The sequence below is a fragment of the Euleptes europaea genome, chromosome 8 (assembly GCF_029931775.1).
Source record: "Euleptes europaea isolate rEulEur1 chromosome 8, rEulEur1.hap1, whole genome shotgun sequence".
Classification (NCBI taxonomy): Eukaryota; Metazoa; Chordata; class Lepidosauria; order Squamata; family Sphaerodactylidae; genus Euleptes; species Euleptes europaea.
In genome coordinates, this window is record NC_079319.1 from 551,929 (window position 1) to 577,127 (window position 25,199).

At 62.8% G+C, this 25,199-nt stretch overlaps 1 protein-coding gene across 1 annotated transcript in view; it reads right to left on the reverse strand.

Moving 5' to 3' along the window:
• PLEC (plectin) overlaps window positions 1-25,199 on the reverse strand; it is a 149,902-nt gene that overhangs the window by 119,291 nt on the left and 5,412 nt on the right. Inside the window, exons 2-11 of the mRNA XM_056854575.1 lie at window positions 22,619-22,651; window positions 12,526-12,587; window positions 10,060-10,149; window positions 8,836-8,871; window positions 8,024-8,101; window positions 7,818-7,910; window positions 6,259-6,425; window positions 1,007-1,122; window positions 787-893; window positions 576-695 (exon numbers count right to left, since the gene is read on the reverse strand). Coding sequence (XP_056710553.1) covers window positions 576-695; window positions 787-893; window positions 1,007-1,122; window positions 6,259-6,425; window positions 7,818-7,910; window positions 8,024-8,101; window positions 8,836-8,871; window positions 10,060-10,149; window positions 12,526-12,587; window positions 22,619-22,651 — 902 coding nt within the window. The remainder of the gene's footprint in view (window positions 1-575; window positions 696-786; window positions 894-1,006; window positions 1,123-6,258; window positions 6,426-7,817; window positions 7,911-8,023; window positions 8,102-8,835; window positions 8,872-10,059; window positions 10,150-12,525; window positions 12,588-22,618; window positions 22,652-25,199) is intronic.

A 25,199-nucleotide genomic window follows, 5' to 3' on the forward strand; every position in this document is an offset into this window, starting at 1 on the left:
CCGGAAAGTTGGCCAAGCTCAGCCCTGGCAAAACAAGACAGCACAATTCCCGCCCGGAGGCCTTTCCTGAGAGCCTGTCCTGGGCACCCTGCCCGCTCTCCGCTCTGGCAACAACAAGCAGAGGATTCGGGCCCTGGAACGACGTAGGAGGGGCCCTTTCATCGGATGCCAGCAGCCGGCGAGGGAGTGCCTGGAATGGAACGCGCTGGCACAGACCCAGCACCCCACTCCCATCTGCAGGGAGATGCCCCTCCCTTCCTGGGCCCCTGGGGATCCTGACCCCAAGACACAATCTCCGGGGCACCCCCTGCCCAGCTCAGCACCCTCACCCCAACCCCAACCTCAATCCAGCCCCACCCGTCCTTGTTTCTACTGAAGGAAAAGAAAAAGCCACAAGAAGTGGGAGACGCAGGCAGAAGCGGGGGGGAGGGGGTGGGGGGCGTGGGCAGGGACCGGCCACCCCACAGAAGGCCACTGGCTGGCCCTTGGCTTGCTGCCAATCCTCCCAAGACCCCCAGTGGTGTGCACAGGGGGCAAGGGGGGGAAGCGAGCCAGAGGGGGTCCCCTGCCCTCACCTCAATCTCCTCGTAGCTAGCCGGGAACCTCCGCTCTTCAAAGACCACCGTGTGGTGCCGGATCCATTGCAAAAGAAGGGTCACCAACTCATAGTACTCCTGCCAGCGCAGCTGCAATTCCTGGGGGGGGGGGGGAGGAAAATGGCAACCATGCTCAGCTCCCTGCCCAGCGTGTCCCGTGCCCTAAAGCCCCCTCTGCCCCCCCACTCACGTTGGCCTTAACACCGTCCTGCACATCCGGCACACGGGGCATGGCGTCGTAGAGCGAGGAGACGTAGGTGATGATGGACTTCTCATCTGGCTGGGGCACGTCTACATCTGCAGCGGTGGGGGGGAGAGGTTAGTGCCCCCCCAACACTCTCTCAGGCAGCACCACGCTGCACCCAGGAGGAAGAATCATCCGCCCAAGTGCAGAGGGGGGTGGGGAGTACCTTCAGGGTCCAGCAGCCGCGTCACCCCCAACTCATGCTCGGCCACCGAGAAGGCCTGCTCCAGGTTCTCCACGTTGGTCTGGCGGTACACCTTGTTCATGTCGATCAACATTGGCCTGGGGGCAGGATGGAAAAGAGCAGCTGTGAGCAAGGACAGGCCCCCTCCCGTATGGACAGCCACAGCCAGACCCCCAGAGAGGAACCAGCCCCCTCCTCGGGGCCTTCACGCCACTCCGATGGGGGGGGGGGTCTGCACGGCAGCTGCTAAACCCTGTGGCGACTGCAGGAACAGCCCTGCAGCTCCACTGTACTACTCAAAAGAGTGTGGGGGCGATGCCTAGTGGGGGGGGGGGATGAACAAGGTTCCCAGTGCCCCTCCCACAAACCAGCAGGAGCAGAGGTCTTTTTAATGTGCATTATTTAATTCATTTATACCCCACTTTTCTTCGCAACGGGCTCAAAGTGGCTCGCATCATTTCCTCCTCCTGTTTCCTCCTCACAACAACCCAGTGAGGGAGGTGAGGCTGAGAGCACGTGACTGTCCCAAGGTCACCCAGCAAGCTTTCTTGGCACAAGGGAGGATTCAAACCCAGGACTCTGAGATTCTAGTCCAACACTCAACAACCACACCACATTTAAGTGGGCTGCAAAATTTTGCTCCCCCGTACACAGCCCTCTCCCCGTTTCTTTGAAGCAAAATGAGTCCCCTGCCTCGAATAAAGTTTCCAAAATATTTCCCCAGGGATGCTGTGCGTCCCCTTTAAGCTGTGCCCTGCAGGTCTTCCTAGACATTAGGAAGAATCAGAGCGGTTCCTCAGTGGAACAGGCTTCCTCGGGAGGTGGTGAGCTCTCCTTCCCTGGAGGGTTTTTAAGCAGAGGCTAGATGGCCATCTGTCAGCCATGCTAATTCTGTGAACTTAGGCAGATCATGAGAGGGAGGGGCACCTTGGCCATCTTCTGGTCACTGGGGGTGTGGAGGGGAGGCAGTTGTGAATTCCCTGCATTGTTCAGGGGGTTGGACTAGATGACCCTGGTGGTACCTTCCAACTCTATGATTCTAGGTGTACCACGTGGCACCGATTCAGCTTCTACCTTCACCCAGACATGCCTCCTGATGGGAGGTGGGCCGGTGGCAGCACCAACAGCCAAGACATGGGGGGGGGGTGTAGAATTACAGGAGGGGGGGAACCGGCATCACATGTTCAAGAAAGGAAAAAATCAGGACTTGCAGAGGGCGCAGTGCCCCCCCCCCCCCCGCGCAGACAAGATGGGGAACGGAGAAGTGGGCCCTGAGAGGCCGGGCATTGTAGGGGGCACTCGGCTCAAAGGCTCCGGAGATGGAGCGTTTGGAAATGCCCTGGTGGCACAAGAGGGCCGGGCTGCTTCCTGTAGCAGTTTCTCAACAGCCAAGTGTTGCGAACCATAGTGGCGACAAAAGACCCGCAACGGCCTCGACCGGGGGCAGCCGGGCTCTTGGCGTCCCCCACACCCGGGGCCGGCACCCTGGGCCCAGCCAAACACCCTGAAACGCCTGGCGGCTCCCTGCTCTCCCGGGGTTCTCCAGCCTGGGGGTGTGGAAATCTCCGGGCTGCGGCTCTTCTGCAACAAGCTGCAGAGTGCATGCGTGGGGGTGGGGAAGGAACTTGCTTCCGGGGCTGGAGCCGCCCCCCCCCCATTTCTGCTGGGTCAAGGAGCCTAGGAGGGCTGGGTTAACCCACTTGCAACTCCAGCCCCACAGCTGAGCATGCGAGAAGAGGCCCCCGGCCGAACCACAGCATGTCTCCTCCTGGGCTGGAATTCAGCCACGGCAGAGAAGCGCAGGGGAGGATGGCTGCTGCCCCACACGGAGCGTGTCCTGTTGCCCCCTGCTAGAACCAGCACCCACAAGAGCCAGAAGGGCCTCAGGCAAGATCCCCCCTGCTCTCCCACCCCCCTCGCCTAGTCCCAGCCCCAAGAAAGATGCCGTGGCAAAGAGCAAGCAAGTCAAGGCACAGATGATGAGGCCAGGCACAACCCCCCCCCACTGCTCCCCCGACCGTTCTTTCCTGGGCTCCTAACAGGACCATCCGCTGGACCCCAGGCAGGGAGTGCGGACAGGCCAGGCCTCCCACCGACAGCTGGGGGGGTGGTAGAGAAACACACCACCTGCCTCTTGGAAGACCCAGGAGAAGGAGGCGGGGGCTCTCGCTAATGCCCGCAGGCCAGAACTAGAAGGGGAATACATTCTAAAAACCTTTCTAAGCTTGCAACACATGCGGTGTTCTTCTCCCCCCCCCGCCCCCGGCGCACCTCCGGATCCCCACTGCCAGGTGGGAAAGGGAAAGATCACAGCAGGAAGCCATGGGGGGGGGGGGGTTGGAGCACCCGGGAGAATGCCAAGCCACAGAAATCCCCGGGGGAGAGATGCCTACACTTCACGGAGACGCAGCGTGGAGTGAACCGAATACAAGGAGCCGCTGATGTTCTGGCCTTCCGCTGGCGCCCAGCCATCCGTCCTGTGGAGCCGTGGCAGCGAGTCGCAGCCTGCCCCAGGGGCCTCCTTGCCCAGCATCCAAAGCCTCTCCTCGGCCGCCGCCTGCAGGGATCCGGATGATCCCTGGAGCCCGGCCCTCCACCGGACCTGCCGACGCCCGCTCATGGCCACGCTGGGGCAATCCAAGCAGGCAAGGCGAAGGCTCCGGTGTGCAGAGAACCGCCAGTCCCACCACTCCGCCTGCGTTGAGTGGAGCGCGCCAGCCTGAGAGCTCGAGCTCCGCCCTACGCCCATCCATGTGTGGGGTGGGGCGGCTTCTGCTCCTACTTGTTACGGTTTCGTGGTTCCAAGGAGGGAAGGGAGCCCACACCCTGCGCTTGGCACCTGCAGCTGCTCCCCCTCGGCCGAGAGCGTGGCACAGAGGGCAGTGGCAGGACCCCAGGAGTGGAAGAGAGCGACAGGAAGACCGGGGAGGCGGCAGAGGAGACGCCCCAGGCCTGCGTGGGGGAGGATCACACACGAAGCTGCCCGGTGCGGAAGCAGACCCCTGAGGGTCCATCAAGGCTGATCTTGACTACTCAGACTGGCAGCTGCTCTCCAGGGTCTTGGGTGAAGGCCTTCCACATCCCCTCCTGCCTGGTCCCTTTAAGTGGAGATGCTGCTGGGGATTGAACCTGGGCCCTTCTGCACACCAAGCGGAGTCTCTTCCACCAAGCCACAGCCCCTCCCAGGCTGGAAGCCGGCCCGGCAGAGAGGAGAGGCCCTCTGAATGCAAGTGGGTGGGGCCTGCCAAGCCTCCCGAAGGGGGGGTGCCACCGCGGGCCGGCCGCCAGGGACCGTGGCTGTCAGAAGCCACTCCCACACCTGTTTGGGCCCGCTCCAGGCAGCCTGCGGGCACCAGAACAGGCTGCGTTGGCACCCAACAGGCCCCGACACACGCCAGCATGGGAGAGACACAAGCTGCCCCCTCCGGGTGGAGGAGCAGGCCCAGCCCACGTTCAGCAGGACGGAAAACAGGCCGGGGCTTCGGCCAAACCTGGGACTTCCTTGCTAAGAGAAGCCCCCATGGCAAGCCCTGCAGCCACGCTCCTTTGGCCAGGCAGACCTCTGCATCCTCTGGCGCTCACAGGGGATCTGGCAACGCTCCAGGCCAGACTGCCAGGGAACGCCGGGAAGGAGACGGACTGATCTTTTTTGTGGGGGACGACACTGACTTTTCTGGATACTTTTTCAGGAGGGAGCTGCAAGTTCCACCGACCACACCCTGTAGGGGCTGCCCATCCCCAACTTGGCTGACTCCCCCCAATACCGCAGCCAAGACTGAGAAAAGACACCATCTGGCATAAATCACAACCAAGTTGTCCAGCTGCCCGGCGCTACTGAACTTGGGACGCTTGGCCATGGATGCATCGCGTGGTCGCGGGTGGAGGGGGACGGAGGATGCAGGGCTCCCCACACCTTCCGGGATCCTCAGCTGTGCCCCTCTCACCCCACCCCACAGCCAGGGCAGGGGCTGCAGTGCCCCTAGCCAGCTCCACAAAGAGCAGGTGAGAACCTGTAGGGCTGGGGAGGGATAAAACTCCCCGACCCTCAAGAACTCTCCCAGCCGCACCCCACTCTTGGGTGGCCAACTTGGAAGGCTTTAAAAGGGGAGCGGGAGTGTTCATAGAGGAGAGGACTATCCATGGCTACTAGTCAAAATGGATACTAGCCATGACACATACCTATTCTCTCCAGGATCGGAGGAGCAGGCCTGTTCTATTAGGTGTCGTGGAAAACAGGCAGGATAAATGCTGCTGCAGCAACCTTGCTTGTGGGCTTCCTAGAGGCCCCTGGTTGGCCACTGTGTGAACAGGCTGCTGGATCATGAGAGGGAGGGCACCTTGGCCATCTTCTGGGCATGGAGTAGGGGTCACTGGGTTTGTGGTGGGGAGGTAGTTGTGAATTTCCTGCATTGTGCAGGGGGTTGGACTAGATTACCCTGGTGGTCCCTTCCAACTCTATGATTCTATGACTCGATGGGCCTGGGTCTGACCCAGAAGGGCCTTTCTTATGTTCTAATGTCCCAGGACGCAGAGGCAGGGCTTGTGGGCAAGGCCAGTGCGGTAGATATACTGGCAGAGTAGGACCCTGGGCGACCCGAGTTTGAGTCACCACTTCTGCCATGGAAGCTTGCTGGGTGACCAGCCTGTCCTACCTCACAAAGTTGTTGTGAGAAAATGAAGAGAACAATGTTCTAAAAGCAGCTTTGAATCCCAACAGGGAAGAAAAGTGGGATATAAGTAAATAAAAAATGTAAACGCACGCCTGACCCACTCCATCTCTCAACAGAACTCCTTTGGATCTGAGCTACCCAAAAGGGCCACGGCTGACCCAGGAGAACCACCAACCCCCTTTTCAGGCTGCTCTCATGACATTTCAATGGGCTGCCTGTGGGGGGGGGGGAGGCTCATGTATTCTTGACCTGCCCTGACTTGCCCTTCTGTCGAGAAAAAGAATCTGCATAAAAGGTAGACATTTATCACATTCCTGACATGGACGAGGCCATTTTGGCGCACGCCTGTCAGAGCTGGGCCAGTGCCAAAGGGGCCGCACCTGGCACTGCCCAAGCCACGCTAAGGCAAAGTCCAGAGGAGGAGAAGCCTCACCAGGCTCAGTAGCAGCAGAACGAGACAGAGTGGGCACCCCTGCCTCTTCTCCCAGAAAAAGCACATGAAAGCCTCATCCCCCCGCTGAGCAATGCCCGCCACGCCCGATGCCCACCACATCTGCCCCTTACTTGTGCCGGTGGATGATGGCGTTGAAGAGGCGCCCGTCGCGCCAGCTGACGGTGAAGTTGTCGCAGCGCAGGCCCTGGTACCCTTCCACCATGCGCTGAGACCACAGCAGCAGCTTCTCCTTGGCAGTCATGTCCTCTGACTGGCCGCTCACCTGGATGTCGGAGATCTTTGGAGAGAGCGGAGGCAGGGAAGGGGGGGCGCCATGAAAACAGAGGCCACGAAGGGAGAGGCCCAACACGCCTGGAGACAGGGCCTAGGGCGGCAGCAGGGCCCAGCACACTCACACCCCACCCTGACCTCCCACTCCGGGATGCCGAGGGCACGGGAGCTGGCCAGGTCCCCCTGTGCTTTGTGCCTCCAGGAAGCTCCTTGTCAAGGCCCAGTCTCTGAGCAGGCAGCACCATCCCAGGCAAGGCCTAGCAGGGAGGGGCGCCCCCAGGGTCCGGACAGGGCACATTCTTCCCCCCCCCCCCGCCTCCCCTCTAGGGCACAAGCAGCGGGAATTGCATCAGCACCCGAGGAAGGAAAACCTCATGTCTCAGAGCAACGAACGGGTGAGTCAGCCCCAGCAAACCACAAGACCATGTTCTGCTTTAAGTCCTGCTGGGTGGCACACCCACAACCCCCCCTCCCCGGCTGCCACGGTGCCAGCCACACCCTGAATCTTCACCAGCAACCTAGCCCGGGGGCAGCCCAGGCCTCAGCTTGGCAGGGAGGCAGGCAAAAAACTGTGTGTGTTGAGGGAGAGGCTGAGAAGAAGAAAAAGAAGAGTTGGTTTTTATATGCCGACTTTCTCTACCACTTAAAGGAGAATCAAACCGGCTCACAATAACCTTTCCTTCCCCTCCCCACAACAGACCACCCTGTGAGGGAGGTGGGGCTGAGAGAGCTGTGACTAGCCCAAGGTCACCCAGCTGGCTTTGTGTGTAGGAGTGGGGAAACAAATCCAGTTCACCAGATTAGCCTCTGCTGCTCATGTGGAGGAGAGGGGAATCAAACCCGGTTCTCCAGATCAGAGTCCGCTGCTCAAAACCACCGCTCTTAACCACTACGCCACACTGGTCTGCTTCCTTGTGGGACAGAATGGGCACACCGGGCGGGGGCGGGGAGCCAGGTGTCCCACTCATAAGCACTTTGGGACTGGGCAGAGAATCCCAACTCAGCACCAGGAAAGGGGGGAAGGATCTACAGCCGGAAAGAGGGGGAGATGATGCTTCCCCCACTTTCCAAGGCCCACACCCCAACCTGCTCAGCCTCTTCCTCTGTGTGGCCTGGAAGGAAAGGGGGGAGGGGGCTTCCAAGACGGCCAGCATGAGAAGAGACCATGCGCACAAGAGTGAATGTGTTGTGAAAGGGAACACACCAAATCCCCCAAAAGACAGTGGTGCCTGCCTTGCCGCAGACAACGGGGCCCAAAGCTGAGCCTCTCCCAGGCTGCTTTTCTCCAGAGAGGCTGGAGCAGAGCCAGCCGGGGCATCCCCAGTCCTGAGCATCCCCTCAGAGGAGAGGATGCCCCCCCCGTGCTACTCTGGCAGTAGCCCCTGCCCCCCCCCTTCACCTGGAAGTGCAGGATGATGGTCCAGATGAGGCCCAGCGTCAGCTTGGGGTTCCCGTCTGCGATGTCATCGTTCCGGATGTTAACCAGCTTCACCTATCAACGGCACAGCCCCGCTGACTCGTCTGGGGGCAGGGCCCAGGGCCAGCCCCTCCAGTCCCAGAGGGATTCTGGCCCTCCCCCGCCCACGCCCTCCCCAGGAGACTCACCTGCCGGTGCTTCAGGTAATCCAGTGCAATTTGCACATTCTGCAGTTTGTGGAACCGCATCCGGCCCTTCTCCCGAGGCTGGGGGGGGGGGGAGGAAGAGTGATTAGTGCCTCTGCCCCACTGCACTCCATGTCTGTGAGCCTTAACACTCCCCCCGTCCCTGCCAGAAAGAGACTCCAAGAGGAACAGGAAGAGCAGTGGCTTTGTCAGGAAACCCTGCCGCCAGAGAACAATGCCCTGGAAATCCCCCCCCCTCTCCAATGCAGCCGGTTTCCTTCCAGCCTGGACACCTGCAGGCAGCTGGGACAAAGACTGCCATCATCCAGGCATCTCTCCCCACCACCCACTCCAAAAAACACAGACCATCTCTCAGCTGCACAGTATGATCAGCCTCAATTCCCCCCCCCAAGCCCTGCCAGCCACAAGTACGGGCAGGAAACAGCCTCCCAGGCCTGGGATTCAGGGCTCCCCCTCTCCTGAGAAGCAACCCACAGCCCACTGATCAGTTGCTCCGGTTGTCTCCCTCGAGGACAAACGGAGCACGGAGCCACCCCCGCTAAGGCCAGGGTCGCGAAGTGTTACACAGCCCTGGCCTGGGAAACGGAGGAGGAGGAAGATCAATCTGGGAGGCCAGCAAGACCTTCATCTCGTGCTAGGCCAGCCTGGCCAGAGGTTAAGCAGAGCGTTTGTTGGCAGAGGCAAGCGTGAGGTCACTTTGGCTCAAGCGAGGCAGCGTCGCACGGGGTCTCTCTTCACAGAAGGGCATGCAGGCCGCAGGGCCATGCGGGAAGCCAATGGGGAGAACCACTCACCAGCCGCAAGTTCCGGATCACGTCGCGCTCCCTGGGCTACAGGGCAGGTGAGGGCGGAGCAAAGAAGGAAGCAGAGGCCAAAGGGCAGAATCCGGCACCCGGGAGAGGCAGACAGAGCGGGCAGCAGAGAGACAGAGAGAGAGAGAAAGACCAGTGCAGCGCACAAGAAGTGTTAGAGCAACAGAGGGGGGGGGGAGAGATCACGTTTGGGGAGGGGAGGTCAAGAAACACAACAGCCAGGAGTGAGAAGTTGTTACGGCCCCTGAGAGTCGGGGTGGGGCATTGGAGGGGCTTCCCAAGCAGCTCGGCTGCAATCTCCCCCCCACCCCACAGAGCCACCCTCCCTCCCACTTGGGAAGCCTTGGAGGGGACACAAGAACACATGAAGCTGCCTTATACTGAATCAGACCCTTGGTCCATCAAAGTCAGTCTTGTCTACTCAGACTGGCAGCGGCTAGGGGTCTTTCACATCACCTACCTGCCTGGTCCCTTTAACTGGAGATGCCAGGGATTGAACCTGGGACCTTCTGCATGCCAGGCAGATGCTCTGCCACTGAGCCATGGTCCTGCCCGCCAGCCCTCACCCCGGCCTGTCTCTGACAAAAGGCTCCCAAGTCCAAGCATCAGGCGCCCGGGGGTGGGGCTGCAGCCCGTGCCAGCAGGCGGGGAGGAGAGCAGGGCCAAGCGGCTGGCAAAGCAAGGGGGCTGCCCATTATTCTGACTGCCCATCATCACCACACCGGCAGAACAGGGGTTTCCTTGGAGCAGAAACCTCAGATGGACCACCAGGCAGAAGATACACCCAGAGGGGACGCGGACCACCTGGATGGGGGGGGGGAGCCTTCCTTCCTCCCCACCTGCAACATCCACACAATGCTGTAGAGGGAAGGCAGCCCCCCCTCCTCTGGCGCTGCAGGTCAAAGGCCAGGGCAGGAGGGAGAGGCCGGGCGGGAAAGAGAATTGCCTGATTCCCTCTAAGGAAGAGCTGAGGAACCCAAGAACGGGAGGGGGTGGTGGTTAGGGGAGAAGCAGAGGCTCAGAGGAAACAGAAGCAGGATTGGAGGGGTTGTCATGTGAGGGGCTTCAGCCTGGCCTCCCTGCCGCTTCATGCAGACCGCCGGGTCTTCCAGAGCCCAAGGGTAGCACCATGCTGGGCCAGGGGAGGCAACCTGCCACTGCCCCACAGAGCAAGCGGGGCAGGCGTCCGAGGGAGGGGCTACGTACCAGGGTGTCTCCTGAGAGCACCTCCAGGAGAGAAATCAGGTTGTGTCCATCGCGGAGGTCTTCGTAGAGGTCGTTCACGTGGCGCTGGGCCTGCCCGGCCAAAGAAGAGAGTCAGGAGGAGACGGGCCCGAGGAGCCAGACACCCCCCTTGCCCCACCACCAATGCAGCACGCCCCTCCCCCAAGCTGCTTTGGGGTGAACCATCATGGCTGCTGATGAAAGAGGAGCAGAATATACCAAGGCAGAAATTCCCACCCCACATCCATCTGGATTGGTTGGGCAGGGGGACTGACTCTAGCCAGATGCCAGACCTCCTGGGACTCGCCAGGCCCACAGGGCGGCCCGGCCCCCACGCTGGGCAGGCCTCACACTAGCCCACCAGCCCTGGGCCGCCATCCCTGGAGTACCTCCCAGGCCTCCCAGCAACCCTCCGTGGCCCCAAGATGAAGGTACAGAGCAGAAAGAAAAAAGGATTGGGAGAAGCCCTTGACCCAACCACGCCAACCGTGCCCTGCCACATACCTCTGCCCGCCAGTGCTGATGCCACCCGAGAGGAGAGAGGAAAGCAGGAAGAGAAAGACAGATTAGGAAGAAGAGAAGAGCACTGCCAGAGCGAGCCCCGGGCACAGAGGGGGCTGGCGGAATAGGCTGCTCGTGGGCTGCCAGGTGAACAAGCCCCCCTCCCCCCATGAGGCCCTGCCCCAAACATCCCTAGCTACTACAACCCACCACCACCCCAGTGTCTGTGTCTCTCCTGCAAGCAGCGGTTGCCTTAGGCAGACACGTCACATGTCTCTCCCTTCCGCTCGCTCAGGATTTCCTCCTCTGACCGGCAAGAGCAGTCTTACCCAAGGCCTCTGCTACCCGAGGGCCCTTCAGGGGAGCTGCCAGAGGCTGATCCCGAGACCTCCTGCACGCAAAACCTGTGCCTGGCTGAGGAAGGGGCCGTGGCTCCATCGCAGAGCCTCCACTTGGCATGCAGAAGGTCCCAGGTTCAGTCGCCAGCATCTCCAGCAGTAGGCGACGTGAATTCCCCCTCTCGGGCTGAGACCCTGGAGAGCTACTGCCAGTCCAAGCAGACGAGGCTGACCTCGAGAGACCAATTAACGGCTTGACTCAGGATGAGACAATTTTGTGTGTGTGCACGCCTGCTCTACCAATCCTGAGCATCTGGGGCTGGAAATGGCTTAGACCAGAAGTCCCAACAGTTGCGCATGGTTTCTGCTACCAGCAGGTAATTTACCCCTGCAAGCTGTAACCTTGGCAAATGCTGGGTTCTAATGGAATAAAAAGGAGCAAACGCAGGAACTCTGCGCTCACTTACTGCCACCAAGTTCATGCATTCTGACAACTCAGGACTATGCAGATAATTCTTCTACTTTTCCCATTTTATCCTCACAACAAACCCGTGAAGCAGAATAAGCTGAGAGATTGTGATTGGCCCAGATCCCCTTAACAGGCAAGAGGGGAACTGGATTCCCCCAAGAATTAGATTAATGTATTTGAAGGGCTTTCATAGAGAGGATGGTGCACAGTTGTTTTCTGCTGCCCCTGAAGGTCAGACCAGAACCAACAGGTTGAAATCAAATCAAAAGAGTTTCCATCTAGACATTAGGAAGAATTTTCTAACAGAGCGGTTCCTCAGTGGAACAGAGGCTTCCTCGGGAGGTGGTGAGCTCTCCTTCCCTGGAGGTTTTTAATAAGAGGTTAAATTGCCATCTGTCAGCAATGCTGATCCTGTGACCTTAAGCAGATGATGAGAGAGAGGGCAGGAAGGGTTGGGCCAGTGTTTGGCTCTTGGATCCCTTTCTTGCATGCCCAAGGAAATGCCAATTGCCACTTGGGGGTCAGGAAGCCATTTTCCTCCAGGCCAGAGATCCTGGAGGGATTTATTTTTTTTGCCACCTTCTGGGTGTGGAATAGGGTGTGGCGGGGGGAGGCCACTGAAATATCCCCCCCCTGGGTACAGGTACCCACGTGCGGGGTGTCTGAGACACGCAAAGGAACAGCCCCCAGAGGATGATCCCAGGGAGTGGGGTGGGGGTTGAACTGTAGTGGGAGATGCTGCTGCCCCGCCCAGAGGTGGAGAGAGCACCAGAGGTGGGGGCTCCAGAGACAAGGAGAGGCCTTTTCCAGGCAGCTGCAGGCGCCCCAAGCAAGAGAAGTCATAGGACAGGAACGGAGGGGGTGGGAGCCACGCCCAGGACACACACATCCCTCAGCCAGCACTTGCTGCAGGAGGTCACAAGGGCCCCATTCAGCACCAGGAGCGCTCTCCGCAGGAAGAAAGGATGGAAATATTGAGCGGAGAGAGAGAATTGCGGCTCATCCGACCACGGCCCACCCCTCTCCCCATCCAGGCCCTTCCTCGGTGGGCCCTCAGATGAGCTGCGGCCCAAGATGGTCTCCACCCCCCTCCGCCCCAAGACTCAGGGGTCCAGCCCCCCCAACTGGGGCGTCAGTTACCTTGATGAGGTGCTTGTTCACCCATTTGGTGAAGGTTTTCTTCTGGACCCGATCTCGCTCGTCTGCAAGACAGAAAGGGAGAGGTGGGCGTGAGCGGGAGTCCCGGGAGCCGAGGCGTTGGGAAGGGGAGAGCCCCGGCCTAGCCCCGCAGGGAGGAAAGGGAAAGGGAGGCCGGCCGTGGAGCCTCAGGGAGCCTACAGCGACTCACCCGGCGGGGCAGGAAGGAAGCGGCTCTGTGACTCCGCCGGCGAGTGCCAGGGCACCGCTACAAGTGGCGTCGGAAGGCCTGGCACCCGGGCTCTGCGCCAGCCACGCTTCTGCGCTCCCCTGGGGGCCCATCCGAGCGAGAGCAACCGGCTGGCCCCAGAACCCGCCACAGAGGGCAGGGAGAGTTGCCACGGAAGCGCAACGGCCCTCCACCCTCCCCTGCCAAGGCAGCCGAGCGCCACTGAGATGGGATCTGACCGTCAAGCTCAGCAAGTGGGAGCCCTCCGGGGAGGGCGATGCCCACAGCCCCCGCCAGGCCCAAACCATCCCACTCCAGAGGGCGCCAAGGCCCTGCTAGGTGAAAGCCAACAGCAAGCCTCTTCCCAAGCGTGCGCCCTCAAACGCCCCCCCCCCGCCCAGGATGCAGGCTGGCTGCTGAACCGACTCGACCGCACGCAGCCTTGCGGACGCCTGGCTCCCCAGACCGGCCCGGAAGGGCAAGGGGCACAGCCCCCAACCCGGGGAGCAGGACAAGCGCCCCCAGCAGCTTGGCGCCCCTCTGCCCCGCCAGACGCCCCACCCACCGGGTCGCGGGGACCCCGGGCCGAGGCCGCCTTGCCCGGGCGCAGCCCGACCTGCCCCCCCCCCCGGCTGCTCCGCCACCTCCCGGCCCTCCGCCGGTCGGTGGCCTGCTGGCTGCCTCTTGCTCCGCGGAGCCCCCCCCCCCGCCTCCGCCTCCGCCGCGGCGGGCAGCACCTTTCTTGCCCTCGGAGGCGCGCAGCACGGCCAGGTAGACGTTGTCGTCGGCGCCGCCGTTCCTGTCGCCCGGCCAGGCGGGGCCGTCGGCGGCCGCTTCCCGGCTGCGCAGCCTCTGGCGGGACATGGCGGCGCAGGGCGCGAGTGGCTCTCGGGGCTCGCGCGCAGCCCAGGCGGCCAAGCAAGGCAAGGCGCCCCGCCCCGACCTCCCCCCCTCCCTCGCCTCCGCTTCCTGGCGGGCAGGGACCTGCACAGCCCTGCCCAGCGGGGGGGGGGCGGGGCAGGGCGCGGCCAGCCGCCCCTCCGGCTTCCGGGGGGGGGGGCCAGGGAGCAGCCGCTCGGGCCGGCCAGGAGTCCGCGCCCCCTCCCCGCTGGCCCGGCGGCCGCTCGCAGACGGCGCGCCCCGGGCTACGCCAGGCTGGCCGTGACTCACCGGCGCCCCGCCCGCCCGCCCGCCCCGCACCTGGCCGCGCGAAAAGCGGCGCTCGCCGCCCCCGCCCCAAGTTGAAGGCGGTAGCCGGAGCCAGCGCTCGGCCCCCCCTGCCTCCCCCCCCCCGACTGGCCGGCGGGCCACGCCTTGGAGGAGGAGGAGGAGGAGGAGGAGGAGAGCGGGCTTTTCTGCGCCGACTTTCGCTCCCGCTTCAGGGGGCCTCGAGGCGGCTGACGCGCGCCTTCCCGTCCCCTCCCCACGACAGGCGCGCTGCCAGGGAGGTGGGGCTGGCAGAGCTGGAAGGGAGCGGTGACTAGCCCCAGGCCGCCCCGCTGGCTTCCCGTGCAGGAAGAGGAGTGGGGAAGCCCAGCCGGTTCTCCAGCTCAGAGTCCGCCGCTCGTGCCCCCGGCAGCACGCGGGCTTGCCCTCGGACCGGCGCCGCCTGGCCTCGGGCCTCTCTGGAGCGACGGGGCTGGAGCGGGGCGGGGGGCCCCCAATCCCCCGGGGCCCCTCCGGAGTGCCCGAGGTGGGCCAGGGGCGGGAAGGCGGGGCAAAGGCCGCCCCTCCCCCCTCCCCCGCATTCCGGCCTGCCCCGGCGCCGCGCCCGCCAGCAGCCCCGCCCCGCCGGGCCGCCGCCCCAGAGAGCGGGGCCGCGCCGCCTGCCCTGGCCGCAGCAGCTCCGGCGGGCCCCGGGGCAGAGCGCACCCGCCCCGGAGCCCGCGGGTCAGCAGGCCCGGGCGCGGCACGCCGGCCAAGAGAGCCTGGACTGGGCCGCACCGGGCCGCCGCCCCCCCCCGGCGCAAGACGGCCTTCCCGGGCACGTCCCGCCGGAAGCCCGTTCCGGGCTGCCTGCCTGGACCCAGGCCTTGCCCCCGGGCGCCGGGGCTTCCGGCTGCAGCCACGGGCTTCGGGACGCGGGGGAGGCGGCAGCGGAGATCCCCCCCCTCCCCGCCCGTCTGTCTGTTTTGTGGTGGGGCGAGGAAGGGCAGGCGCTCGCCCGCGGGTTGGTTCTTCTCGCGAGAAAGTCGGCAGAGAAACCCCGACGCTGCTCCGGTCTTCTTCCCGGCTGCTGTCCCTAGTGCGGACCCCGGGGGGCTGCCATTGTGCTCTCTTCCCGGCGAGGTCGGCTCGGCCGATCAGCCAGCCCGCTTCCAGGGCAGCGGAGCCAGGCTTCGCACCCGGGTCCCACTTCAACCACCTTGGCTCTACCCGGAAGTGCCCGCACTCTTCTCGGGCGGAGCTGGCTTTCTACGTGCAGGGAGTCGGTCGCGCGCTCCGGGGTCCTGCGCCCGGCGGGCCCGGAGGAGGCCGCGGCAGCGCGCGGGGGGGGGGGAGGAAGAGCCCTTCTCAGAGACTTCCAGCAGGATCCACCGTGCCAACCGCACGAGGGGGCGAGCAGAGGCAGAGCGGCGCCGTTTCTGCCGGTTGGCCGCCGAAGCCCGCCCGCCCGCGTCCAGCCTGGCAGGGCCGGCTCCTGGCTCGCCCTCCGGCACACGGGGGAGGGGGAGGGGGAGGGGGCGGGGTGCGCCCGCCCCACTCCCCGCCTTGCCAAGCCAGCCCGTCGGGGGGCACCGCCTGCCTGCCGGCCGGCCGGAGCTCCTGGGCGCTTGCCTGCAGCGGGAGCCCGCGAGCCCCGCTCCTTCGCCACGCGCCGCCCCCCCCCCGCGCCCCGCGCCCCTCCCCCCCGCCCCCGACCTACCTACGCAGCAGAGCTGGCCGTAGAGGAGGCGGTGGCGGAGGCGGTGGGGGGCGCGCAGCCACTCGGAGGGCCCCAGCAGCGCCTCCCGCTTGAAGGCGAAGTAGGCGGCCACCGACGGCTCCGCGCTCGCGCCCGCCATGGCAACCGCTGCCGCCCGCCTTCTCCTCTCCAGCGCCCGCCCGCCCGCCGGACTCACCCCGCTCCGCCCCGCCCGTTCCGTCCCGCCCTTCCTGCCCCCGCAACCCGGGGGCCGCAGGCCGGAGCAAGAGACGCCTCCGAAGGGGGCTGAGGCCGGGCACGGGGCGGCGGGGAGCTCGGCTCCCCCCCCCGTCGGCTAGTCCCGAAACCGGCGCTCCCGCCAAGGCCCGGCCCCGTCCGAAGCCACCGCGCAGTTCAGGCACGAGGCAAAAACCCTGCGGCGGGGATGTTCAATGCGCTCCTGATCGCCCCCCCCCCACGCACAATCCGTTTCATAACCCAAACCAACAGATCTCCAACCGGAGCAGCCAGCCCAAAGAGGACTCCGGCCCTGAAGGGGGGAGGAGTGGGGACGCACCGCGCTCATTGGGACACCCCCCCTCCGTTGCCCCCAACGCAGCCTCCCTGCCCACTGTGCCGCTCCATCTGGCCAGCAGGGAGTCCCTGTGGGCGGCAAGGGGAGGGGCTCCGTGGGAAGGCCGCCAGGCCCAGGAGACACTCTCGGCTGGCATCACTCTGCGCTCATGACCAGAGAGTCCAGCGGGCCTGGGGGACTCCCTCTCCGAGCCCTTCCCCCCCCCCCCGTCACGGCACCCAACAGTGGCACTCTGGCTGCCAGCCAGGGCAGGCGGCGGGGGGGGGGGGCACCCTCTTCCCGTGCCCAGCCCCTCCCTCCTCCTCCTGGCATTTCCTTTTGTGGCAGAGGAGGCAGGGCAAGCAGCTCTCCAGCAGCCCCTTTCTGCCGGGTGGCACCAAATCCCGGAAGCTCCGGCTGGAATGGAGCCCTCAGCCAAGTCTCCCTGCCAGCCCGGCATGGTGGGGTGGGCAAACTACAGAAGGAAGGGCAGCATCTTTATGCATGCGATGGAGTGTGTTCCCCCCCCCCACACACACACACACTGCTGGGCGCCTTTTTTCTCTGGGGCTGAGCCCCAGCCTGATGCCAGACGCCCAGCTCCCACCTCAGATCAGAATGGAGCGCAAAGGGCTTCTGACAAGGAGACCCCTCTGCCTTCTCGGCGGTGGATGGGGGTTGGGGAGAATCACAAGCCCACCCATAGGGTGGCACAGCACCCAGGTACCCACCTAAGAAGAGCCCCAGAGCTGAGGGCCTGCCCCCTCCCTCCCAGCCCCACATGTGCCTGCCTGCAGAAGACAGATAAGGTGCGGGGGGGGGGGGAGCTTGTAGCCACTATGAATTGAACACAGCAGCAAGCCTGCGCAGGCCGAGGGTGCCAGCGCCCCACCCCACCGCAGCAGCTGGATCCCAAATGGGCCCCCCTGCCGAGCCAGGAGGGGAGGCTGAGAAGCTGCAGCCAGCCCAATTCCCAGGCTGTGGGGCTGGAGCAGCGGGATTCAGCCAGGCCCAGGAGGGCCCGGGCATTTCCTTCCATCCCCACCAGACCCTGGGATAAGTGAGTCACTTGGCGACTGAACAGCTGCGGTCAGCTTCTGCGTCATGGCATCTCCCCCCCTCCCTGTGAGGCCTCTGCTCTGGCACAGCTACAAGGGGGGAGGGAGCTGGAAAAACTGAATGGGGAGAGGATCCAGCACTCGCCTCTGGGAGGGGGAGCGCGGAGAAGAGAGAGCCACCCGTTTCTCCCTCCCTTTGCACAGCCTCCCCCCCCCCCGCTCTCAGGATCCTGCCCCTTCCTCGCATTCAGCCCCCAACAAGGCCAGCACACTGCTTGATGCACCTCCGCAAATGCCCAAAGGTGTGCTTCCCACTAGCATGGACACACGTCGGGGTGGAAGCCCCAGGTGACCCCCCCGCCTGGCCCTCAGTTCAGCAAAGGACTAGTTGGGAGGAGGGGAGTGACCGGACCTGCACCAGAGGGCCCCGAAAGCCAGGATGGTCTTTGGAGCCCCTGGGCATCCAGCGAGCCAGCAACCTCGCCAGGCAACAGACCTGAACGCAGAAGGGCCCCTTCCCACCACCCAAGAGCTCAGCCCGTCTGCCATCGGGAGAGTTTGGGGCCAAGCAGGAGTTGAGCCCCGCCAGGGAGGAGCCCCGATGGTGCCAAGACGGGCAAGAGGACAGTGGCCAGGCAGAGTGTGGGGAGGAGGGGGAGGCTCAGAGGGGACAGAGATATTTCACCTTCCCTACCACCTGACCTGTTTTTTGTTGTTTTTTTACTGAAGATTGAACCTGGGGGCACCCCAGGGGCAGAAGACATTTGCCTCCTCTACTACAAGATCTTTTTTTTACTGGGGATTGAATCATTAAAAATCATAGAAACATTGAGTTGAAAAGGACCTCCAGGGTCATCTAGTCCAACCCCCTGCACAATGCAGGAAATTCACAACTACCTCCTCTCCCCCACACCCCCAGTGACCCCGTTCCATGCCCAGAAGATGGCCAAAAAAAAAAACAACCCACACACTCACACACACTCCAGGATCCCTAGCCAATCTGGCCTGGAGGAAAATTGCTTTCAAAGTGGCGATCAGCATTTCCCTGGCACTTCCCTGGCACATAAGAAGAGCCGAACACTGGCGCAACCCTTCCTGCCGTCCCTCTTGTCATCTGCCTAAGGTCACTGAATCAGCATTGCTGTCAAATGGCCATCTAGCCTCTGCCTAAAAACCTCCAGGGAAGGAGAGCTCACCACCTCCCGAGGAAGCCTATTCCACTAATGTTTAACCAAAACCTCTTTTAATTTCAACCTGTTGGTTATGGTCCAACTTTCTTGGGTAACAGAAAACAACTCCACACCATCCTCTGTATGACAGCCAAGTCCTTGAAGATGGTTATCGTATCATCTTTCAATCATCTCCTCTCCGGGCAAAACATACCCAGCTCCTTCAACCTTTCTTCACCATCTTTGTTGCCCTCCTCTGGACACGTTCCAGCTTGTCTACATCTTTCTTAAATTGTGGTGCCCAAAACTGAACACAATACTCTTAAGTGAGGTCTAACCAGAGCAGAGTAAAGCGATACCATCACTTCGCGTGATCTGGACACTATACTTCTGTTGATGCAGCCCAAGACCGCATTTGCCTTTTTAGTTACAGCATCACACTGCTGACTCATGTTCAGTGTTCGGTCTACTAAGACCCCAAGATCCTTTTTGCACACACTACTGCCAAGACAAGTCTCCCCCTTCCTACAATTACTCATTTGATTTTTCCTACCTAATGCAAAACTTTAAATTTATCTCAATTGAAATTCATTTTATTAGTTTTAGCCCAATTCTCCAGCCTGTCAAGATCATCCTGTATCCTGGCTCTGTCTTCTACCATATCTGCTACCCCTCCCAAATTAGTATCAGTTGCAAATTTAATAAGCATCCCCTCTATTCCTTCATGCAGATCATTTATAAAGATGTTGAACAACCCAGGGCCCATGACAGATCCCTGAGGCACTCCACTAGTCACTCCAAGAGGAGGAGGAACCATTAACAAGCACTCCTTGGGTGCAATCTGAACCTGGGGGGTCTCCAGGGGCAGGGGTCTTTTGCCTCCCCTACTACCCAATCTTTTTAGCCAGAGAAGCTGGGGATTGAGCCTGGGGCCTTTTTGCATGCCAAACAGTCTCTCCCCGCCCCCACCACAGCCCCGCCCATGCTGGCAACCAGACCTACCCAGTGTTCTGTTTCCAGGGTAAACAGCCTTCCTCCCCCATTACAGGCAGACAGAAGCCAGCGCTAAAAATAGGGAGGCAGAACCAGAGGGGAAGGACCCCTCCTCCTCCTCCTGGGCAACATGACCTGCCCATAAGGGATCCACCCTGCAAGCAACACACACCAGAGATGGGCCACACTCTGTGAAAAACTGATGCGTGGGGGGGGGGGGCGCGGCGGGAGGGGGCGGGCAGAGACCCCATGCTGAGCAGAGGTGACCTACAAGCTAGTCAGGAATCTGGCCACACCCAGGTAACTGATGTGTCCCAGCAGGTGTGACCTTGGCACAGCAGCTGCCCACCCCCTGGAAGTCAGCCGGGCAGGGAGCCAGGGACAGAATGCTGGCAGGTGGGCATCGCTCTGCCTGGGAACAGGCCCTGGCCCAACTGGGATGGGGGGGGGACAGAAGGGAGGGCAGGCTCCATCGCTTTCGGGCTCAGGGCAGCACCAGAGGCCACCCCCCCAGCACTGCCAGGGGCCCCTCCCAATGCCCAGCCTGCCCTCTCCCCCACTTGCCCTTCCACCCCCAACAAGTAAGGTTCCTGGGACAGGGGCTGCTTCAGGATTCCCAGGCACGGGGGCTGCTGGGGCCATGTGCTCCCCCCCCCGCCTACCCCCTCTCAAGGCAGCTGCTCTGCCATGCAGAACCAGGCTGTGGTTTCCTGGCCCTGTGTGGTATGTGGGGGAAACCCAGCAGTTGCCATAGCAATCTGGGGTGGCCCCAGCACCAGATGAGCTGGCTGGCACCGCACAGCTGCCAGGAACCTGCAGCAGAAATTCTCAGAAAACAGCAGGCCCATCAAGGGCATTGGGGGGGGGGGAGGCGGAGGCCTGGTAGTAAGAGCTCTCCAAATATGTCACTCATGGTTTGGGGGTGGGGTGGGGTGAGGAGGCAGCAAGCAATGGTGCCCCACAGAGAGCCTGCAGAATCCAACCCAGCCCCAGATTGCTTGGAGACCACGGGTGCTGAGCTGAGGGCAGGTCCCGCCTCTCAGGTGCTGGGGGAGGGAAATGCCCCCGCCACACGCTCAAGGGGGCAGAATTTAGTCCACCAAGCAGAGCTTTCTGGGCGAGGCTCTGGCAGGCGGAGGATCCCCAAGCCGGGCAATGATGCTCTCGAAGGGCCCCGGGGAAGCGAGGGCTCATGCCCAGCAGAGGTCTGCCCTGTCGCTGGTTCCTGGGGCATCACGTGCCACCCTGGCACCAGGCGCACAGTGCCCAGCAGTCCTTTCTCCGTGCTGGGGAGGGGGCACGGCAAGACCCTCTCGTGGCCTTTGCTTTGGTCCATCCCGCGGCATCTCCAGGTCAAGCGATAAGGCCAGGGGGGAGGAGGCCCCAGAGAGCCGTTGCTGCTTACTGGGGAGGCAGGACTGACCTCGCTGAGTCCAGCTCTGGAGCCCCTGGCAGGCGCCTTCCCGTGCCCCAGGCAAACCTGCCACGAGGTGGAGGGTGCCCGTCCTGGGGGCCGAAGGCTCTCCTTGCCCAGGGAGAAGGCCTTGCCTCAGGCCCCAGTCAAAGGGTATGGAGAGCCCACGCCTGCACCGCCCACCGAGGGGCAGTCAGAGGGACGCCAGGGTCATCTAGTCCAACCCCCTGCACAATGCAGGAAATTCACAACTGCCTCCCCCCCCCGCACACCCCCGTGACCCACCACTCCATGCCCAAGGGGCCCCTCCCTCTCATCATCTGCCTACGGTCATAGACTCCGCATGAGCGGACAGATGGCCATCCAGCCACTGGTCAAGTGAAAGGCGGCGGGGCGGCGGGCGAGAGAAAGGTCAGGCCAGCAGGGTCCAAAGACCCGGGCAAGGGGAGTCGAGCAAGCAGGCGGCAGGCAGGGAAAGGGCTCGGCGGCGTCCGCCACCGAGAACGGTTCCGCGGGGGCTCCAGCTGCGCCGAGACCCCTCCCCGCCAGGACGCGGGCCCAGGGGGCCACCCCCACAAAGGCCGAGCCAGCCGCCTCCGAAACGCCAAGCTCCAGCAGGCCGGGCGACAGCAGCCCCGCTAGCGGCCTCCCAGGAGCCTGCCCACAGCGGCCCACGACCACCAGGTTCGCGGGAGGAGGGCCGCGCGCCCCCCTGCAGGCACCGAGGGGTTAATCGGGCGGCCCACGTGCCGCGGTTTGGCGGCGAGGGAGAGGGGCTGGGAGCCCGGCTCCGCCCCCCCCCGTCCCCGCGCTCCGCAGGGCCCCAGCGCCGCCGTCGCCCGCCCGCCAGCCCGCCTCGGCCACTCACCCTGGCCGCCGTCGGGGGGACTCCCGGCGCGGCGCCGGTACCAGACGAGCGCCAGCGTGAGCGCGTGGCCCGCCACCACCAGCGACGGGAAGAGGCTGCCGCTGCCGGGCTCCATGGCGGCGGCGAGGCGAGCGGCTGCCCGAGGAGCGAGGAGAGCGGCGCTGCTGCTGCGGCTGCTGCTGCGGCCCCTCCCGAGCCGCCGGCCCCGCCGCCGCCTCCCCCCCTCGCGGACAGGCAGCCCGCAGGCCCGGCCCCCTCGGCGCCCGGCCCGCAATGCGGAGCCGCCGTCTGGCCCGGCCCGGCCCGGCGCCTCCGCGCCACAACGGCCAAGGTTATGCCCCCCACCCCGCGCGCGCCGCCAGTCCTTCGCGGGCAGCCCAGCCCGCCCCCGGCGACCCCGTCGCACCCACGCCAGCGCGGGGCTCGCCCGCCAGGGAAGCGGGCGGCCACGCAGCGCCTCCCTCCCCCCCCCCCCGGCAAGCCCGCGAGCAGGAGCCCCGCCGGCGCCCCTCGCCTACCCGGCACGATCTTCATGGTGGGGGTCGGGCGGCCCCGCAGCCCCACGCAGCAGCGCCGGCGGCGGCAGGCAGCCCTCGAGTGCGGAGGGTCCGGGGCGCGTCGGCGCAGAGCAGCCCCCGCGGGTCCCCCGGGGCCATGGGGGAGGGGGCGGGGGCGCAGCCCAGCACCCTATAAATAGCCCGCTCGACTTAGAACATTACACCCGAGGAGGAGGAGGGGCTTGGCCCGGGGCGGCCGCCGCGGGACCCCGGCCCAGCCGGCCGGCCCCTGTGCGAAGACAAGCCCCCCTCCCGCACCACCCCCGGCAGTGCTGGGCCGCACGGAGCGGCCCGGGCCGGTGCCGGCCGGAGGGGCTGGTGGACCGCCCCGTCGGGGAAGACGGCGCCAAGCAACCAGCAGCGCCCACGCCACTCAAACAAGCAACGGCCTGGCGCTGGCGCGGGGGAAGGGGCCGGAAGGCCTGGCACCGAGGAGGGCAAAGCCCGGCACCTGCGGGGTCTGAGCGGCCCCTCTTCTTGCCAGGGACTCCAGGGAAGCATCAAGGGAAAGGGGCGGGAGAGGCCTTAAACAGCTTCCCGGGCTGGGCAGGGAAGGCCAGGCGCTGTCCTGGGGAAGGGGGGCAGCTGGGAGAGGCGCCAATAAAAGAAGCCTCCCCCGTTCCCCGCAGGGGGCCCTCGGGAAAGAGACCGCTGCTTGGTGGTCCATCAGTGTACAGAAAAGGGGGAGGGGGGAGAGCGGGCAAGGCTGCCACACGACCCCTGAGGAGGCCGCGCACCTTCGCTGTCAGGCAGCGCTTGTTCCAGGGCAGCACTGTGGAGCCTTGATTTTTAATGTTGCACCTTTACTGTGTGGGGTTTCCATGTGCTCTTTTCACCACCAGTGTCTGTGTCATAACATTAGTCATCTGCTAGTAAACTAATACTTTTCTTCAAAACAAAAAAAAAAGATGATATTTTCCCAGCAATCAGAAACAATTGGTGTAGTCCTTAGGATGTCAGACTTGGAGCCGGGGGAGCCGGGGAGGGCCCTCATGCATTTAAATTTATTGCTGATTTTATCGATTGATTATATTTATGGGGCTGGATTTTATTATTATATGAATTGTTCTATGTGTTCTTATATAAATCTACTATATATTGTTCTGATTTGTCGAGCCCGGCTTTGACGGGAAGAGCGGGATATAAGAGTGATCATAAAATAAAAATAAATTCTTACTCTGTCAGGGAAGCTTGGGTGGGTGACTTTGGGCCATTCACACACACTCAACCCCTGGCCTACCTTACAAGGCTGTTGTGAGAAAACTGAGGAGGGGAGAAGAGTGTTATAAAGTACTTTGACTGCCCACTGGAAAGAAAAATGGTGTCTAAACAAACACCCATAGGGTGGCTTTTCCACTGCTCCTATGACGTGGTTCTAATCCACCTGCCCAGAGTTGATTTTTCTGCCAGAATCGTACTCTCACAGCTGTGAAACTCACCTGGGGCCAACCAGGCTCTCTCTCCCCTCCCTCCCTCCCTCCCTCCCTCCCTCCCTCCCTCCCAGGGGTGTTGTGAGGCTAAAATGGGGCAGGAACTCTGCGAGGCTGTGGAGGAGGAGCAGAATAAAAAGGGCACAACTATCAACCCAGCAAGGGCAAGTCCCAGAGGCTGAACGATCCACGCCCCATCGACATTGAAGGGGGGCCCAATCCACCCCCTTCGCCTCTAAGGTTGGGAGGGGTGTCGGGCCTGTATGAAGAGGCAGCAGGAACAAACAGCCCCGACCTTTGGGCCAAAATCCCTTCTCAGCCAGGAAGCCCACTGGCTGAGCTCAGCCCCTCCCTCACATTCAGCCTGGCCTCACCAACCTCACAAGGGTGTTGGGAAGAGAAGACCAAGAAAAGGAGAACAATGTTCACAGATCACCTCCCCTGAGGAAGCAGGGGCAAATAAGGAGATGGACTGAAGCCCTCCCCCTCCCCCAAAAAAGAACACCACGCTGGCCTGGCCTGCCCCACGCCAGCTTCTCTGCCCCCAGAGACCATCTGCCTATAGATACACCCTTCCCAGGCTCCTTCCCCCTCCCCAGCACATGCCCCCGTGCCCTCCACCCACCCTGCCCAAGGGCTGGCCCCTGGTGGCCACCTGCAGTGCCAGAGAGAGAGAGAGAAACCACCAGATGAGAGGCAGATGCCTGTTTAGGCAAATGATGCCTACCACCTTTCAATTTCTGATTTTCAAAGTGGCTTTTGAATCTATTAAAACATCATACAAAGCAATAGAATAAAACCAGCACTGGAATTTTTAAGAAAACCACACAACCATCATTATACAGCCAGGAAAAGCGAGTGTTTCTCTGCCACCAAAACACCATTCACATTTGGCACCAAGAAGGGAAAGAAAGGTCCACGTGAGTGGTGCCACCACCAAGGTGGCCAACCCTCCAGGCAGGGCCTTGTTAGCAAGGGGCAGGGCAATCCTGCCAGCGCCCAAGTCCCAAACTGCCAACTCCACAGGTGCAAACCTGGGCTTTGAGCAGCACCCAGAACTGCATGGGGAGCCAGCGATGCTCCAAAAGGTGTCCTGCTGACCCCCGTGCGGCAGCTGCATTGCAGAATCACAGAGTTGGAAGGGACCACCAGGGTCATCTAGTCCAACCCCTGCACAATGCAGTAAATTCACAACTACCTCACCCCCTCTCTCACACACACACCCAGTGACCCATTAAGCCAGCCGAAGCTTCCAAATTCCCTTCTCAGGCAGCCCTCCCCCTTAGCAGGCCTGCTGCAGAATGCGCACTGGGATGCTCCAAGGAGCACAGAGACTTGTGGCTGGGCCAGGTTTTCCCAGGGAGGGATACCAACCAGAAGCAGCACTTTGTGTCAGAGAGCCCCCAGCTGTCCACAGGGCACAACCAAACACCACCACCACCACACACACACACACACACACAGCTGTTCCCTTGGAGCAGGGACAGCCCTGTCCAGAGCAGCTCCAACCCCCATGCCCAGCACCGCGTGAGCACCGGTT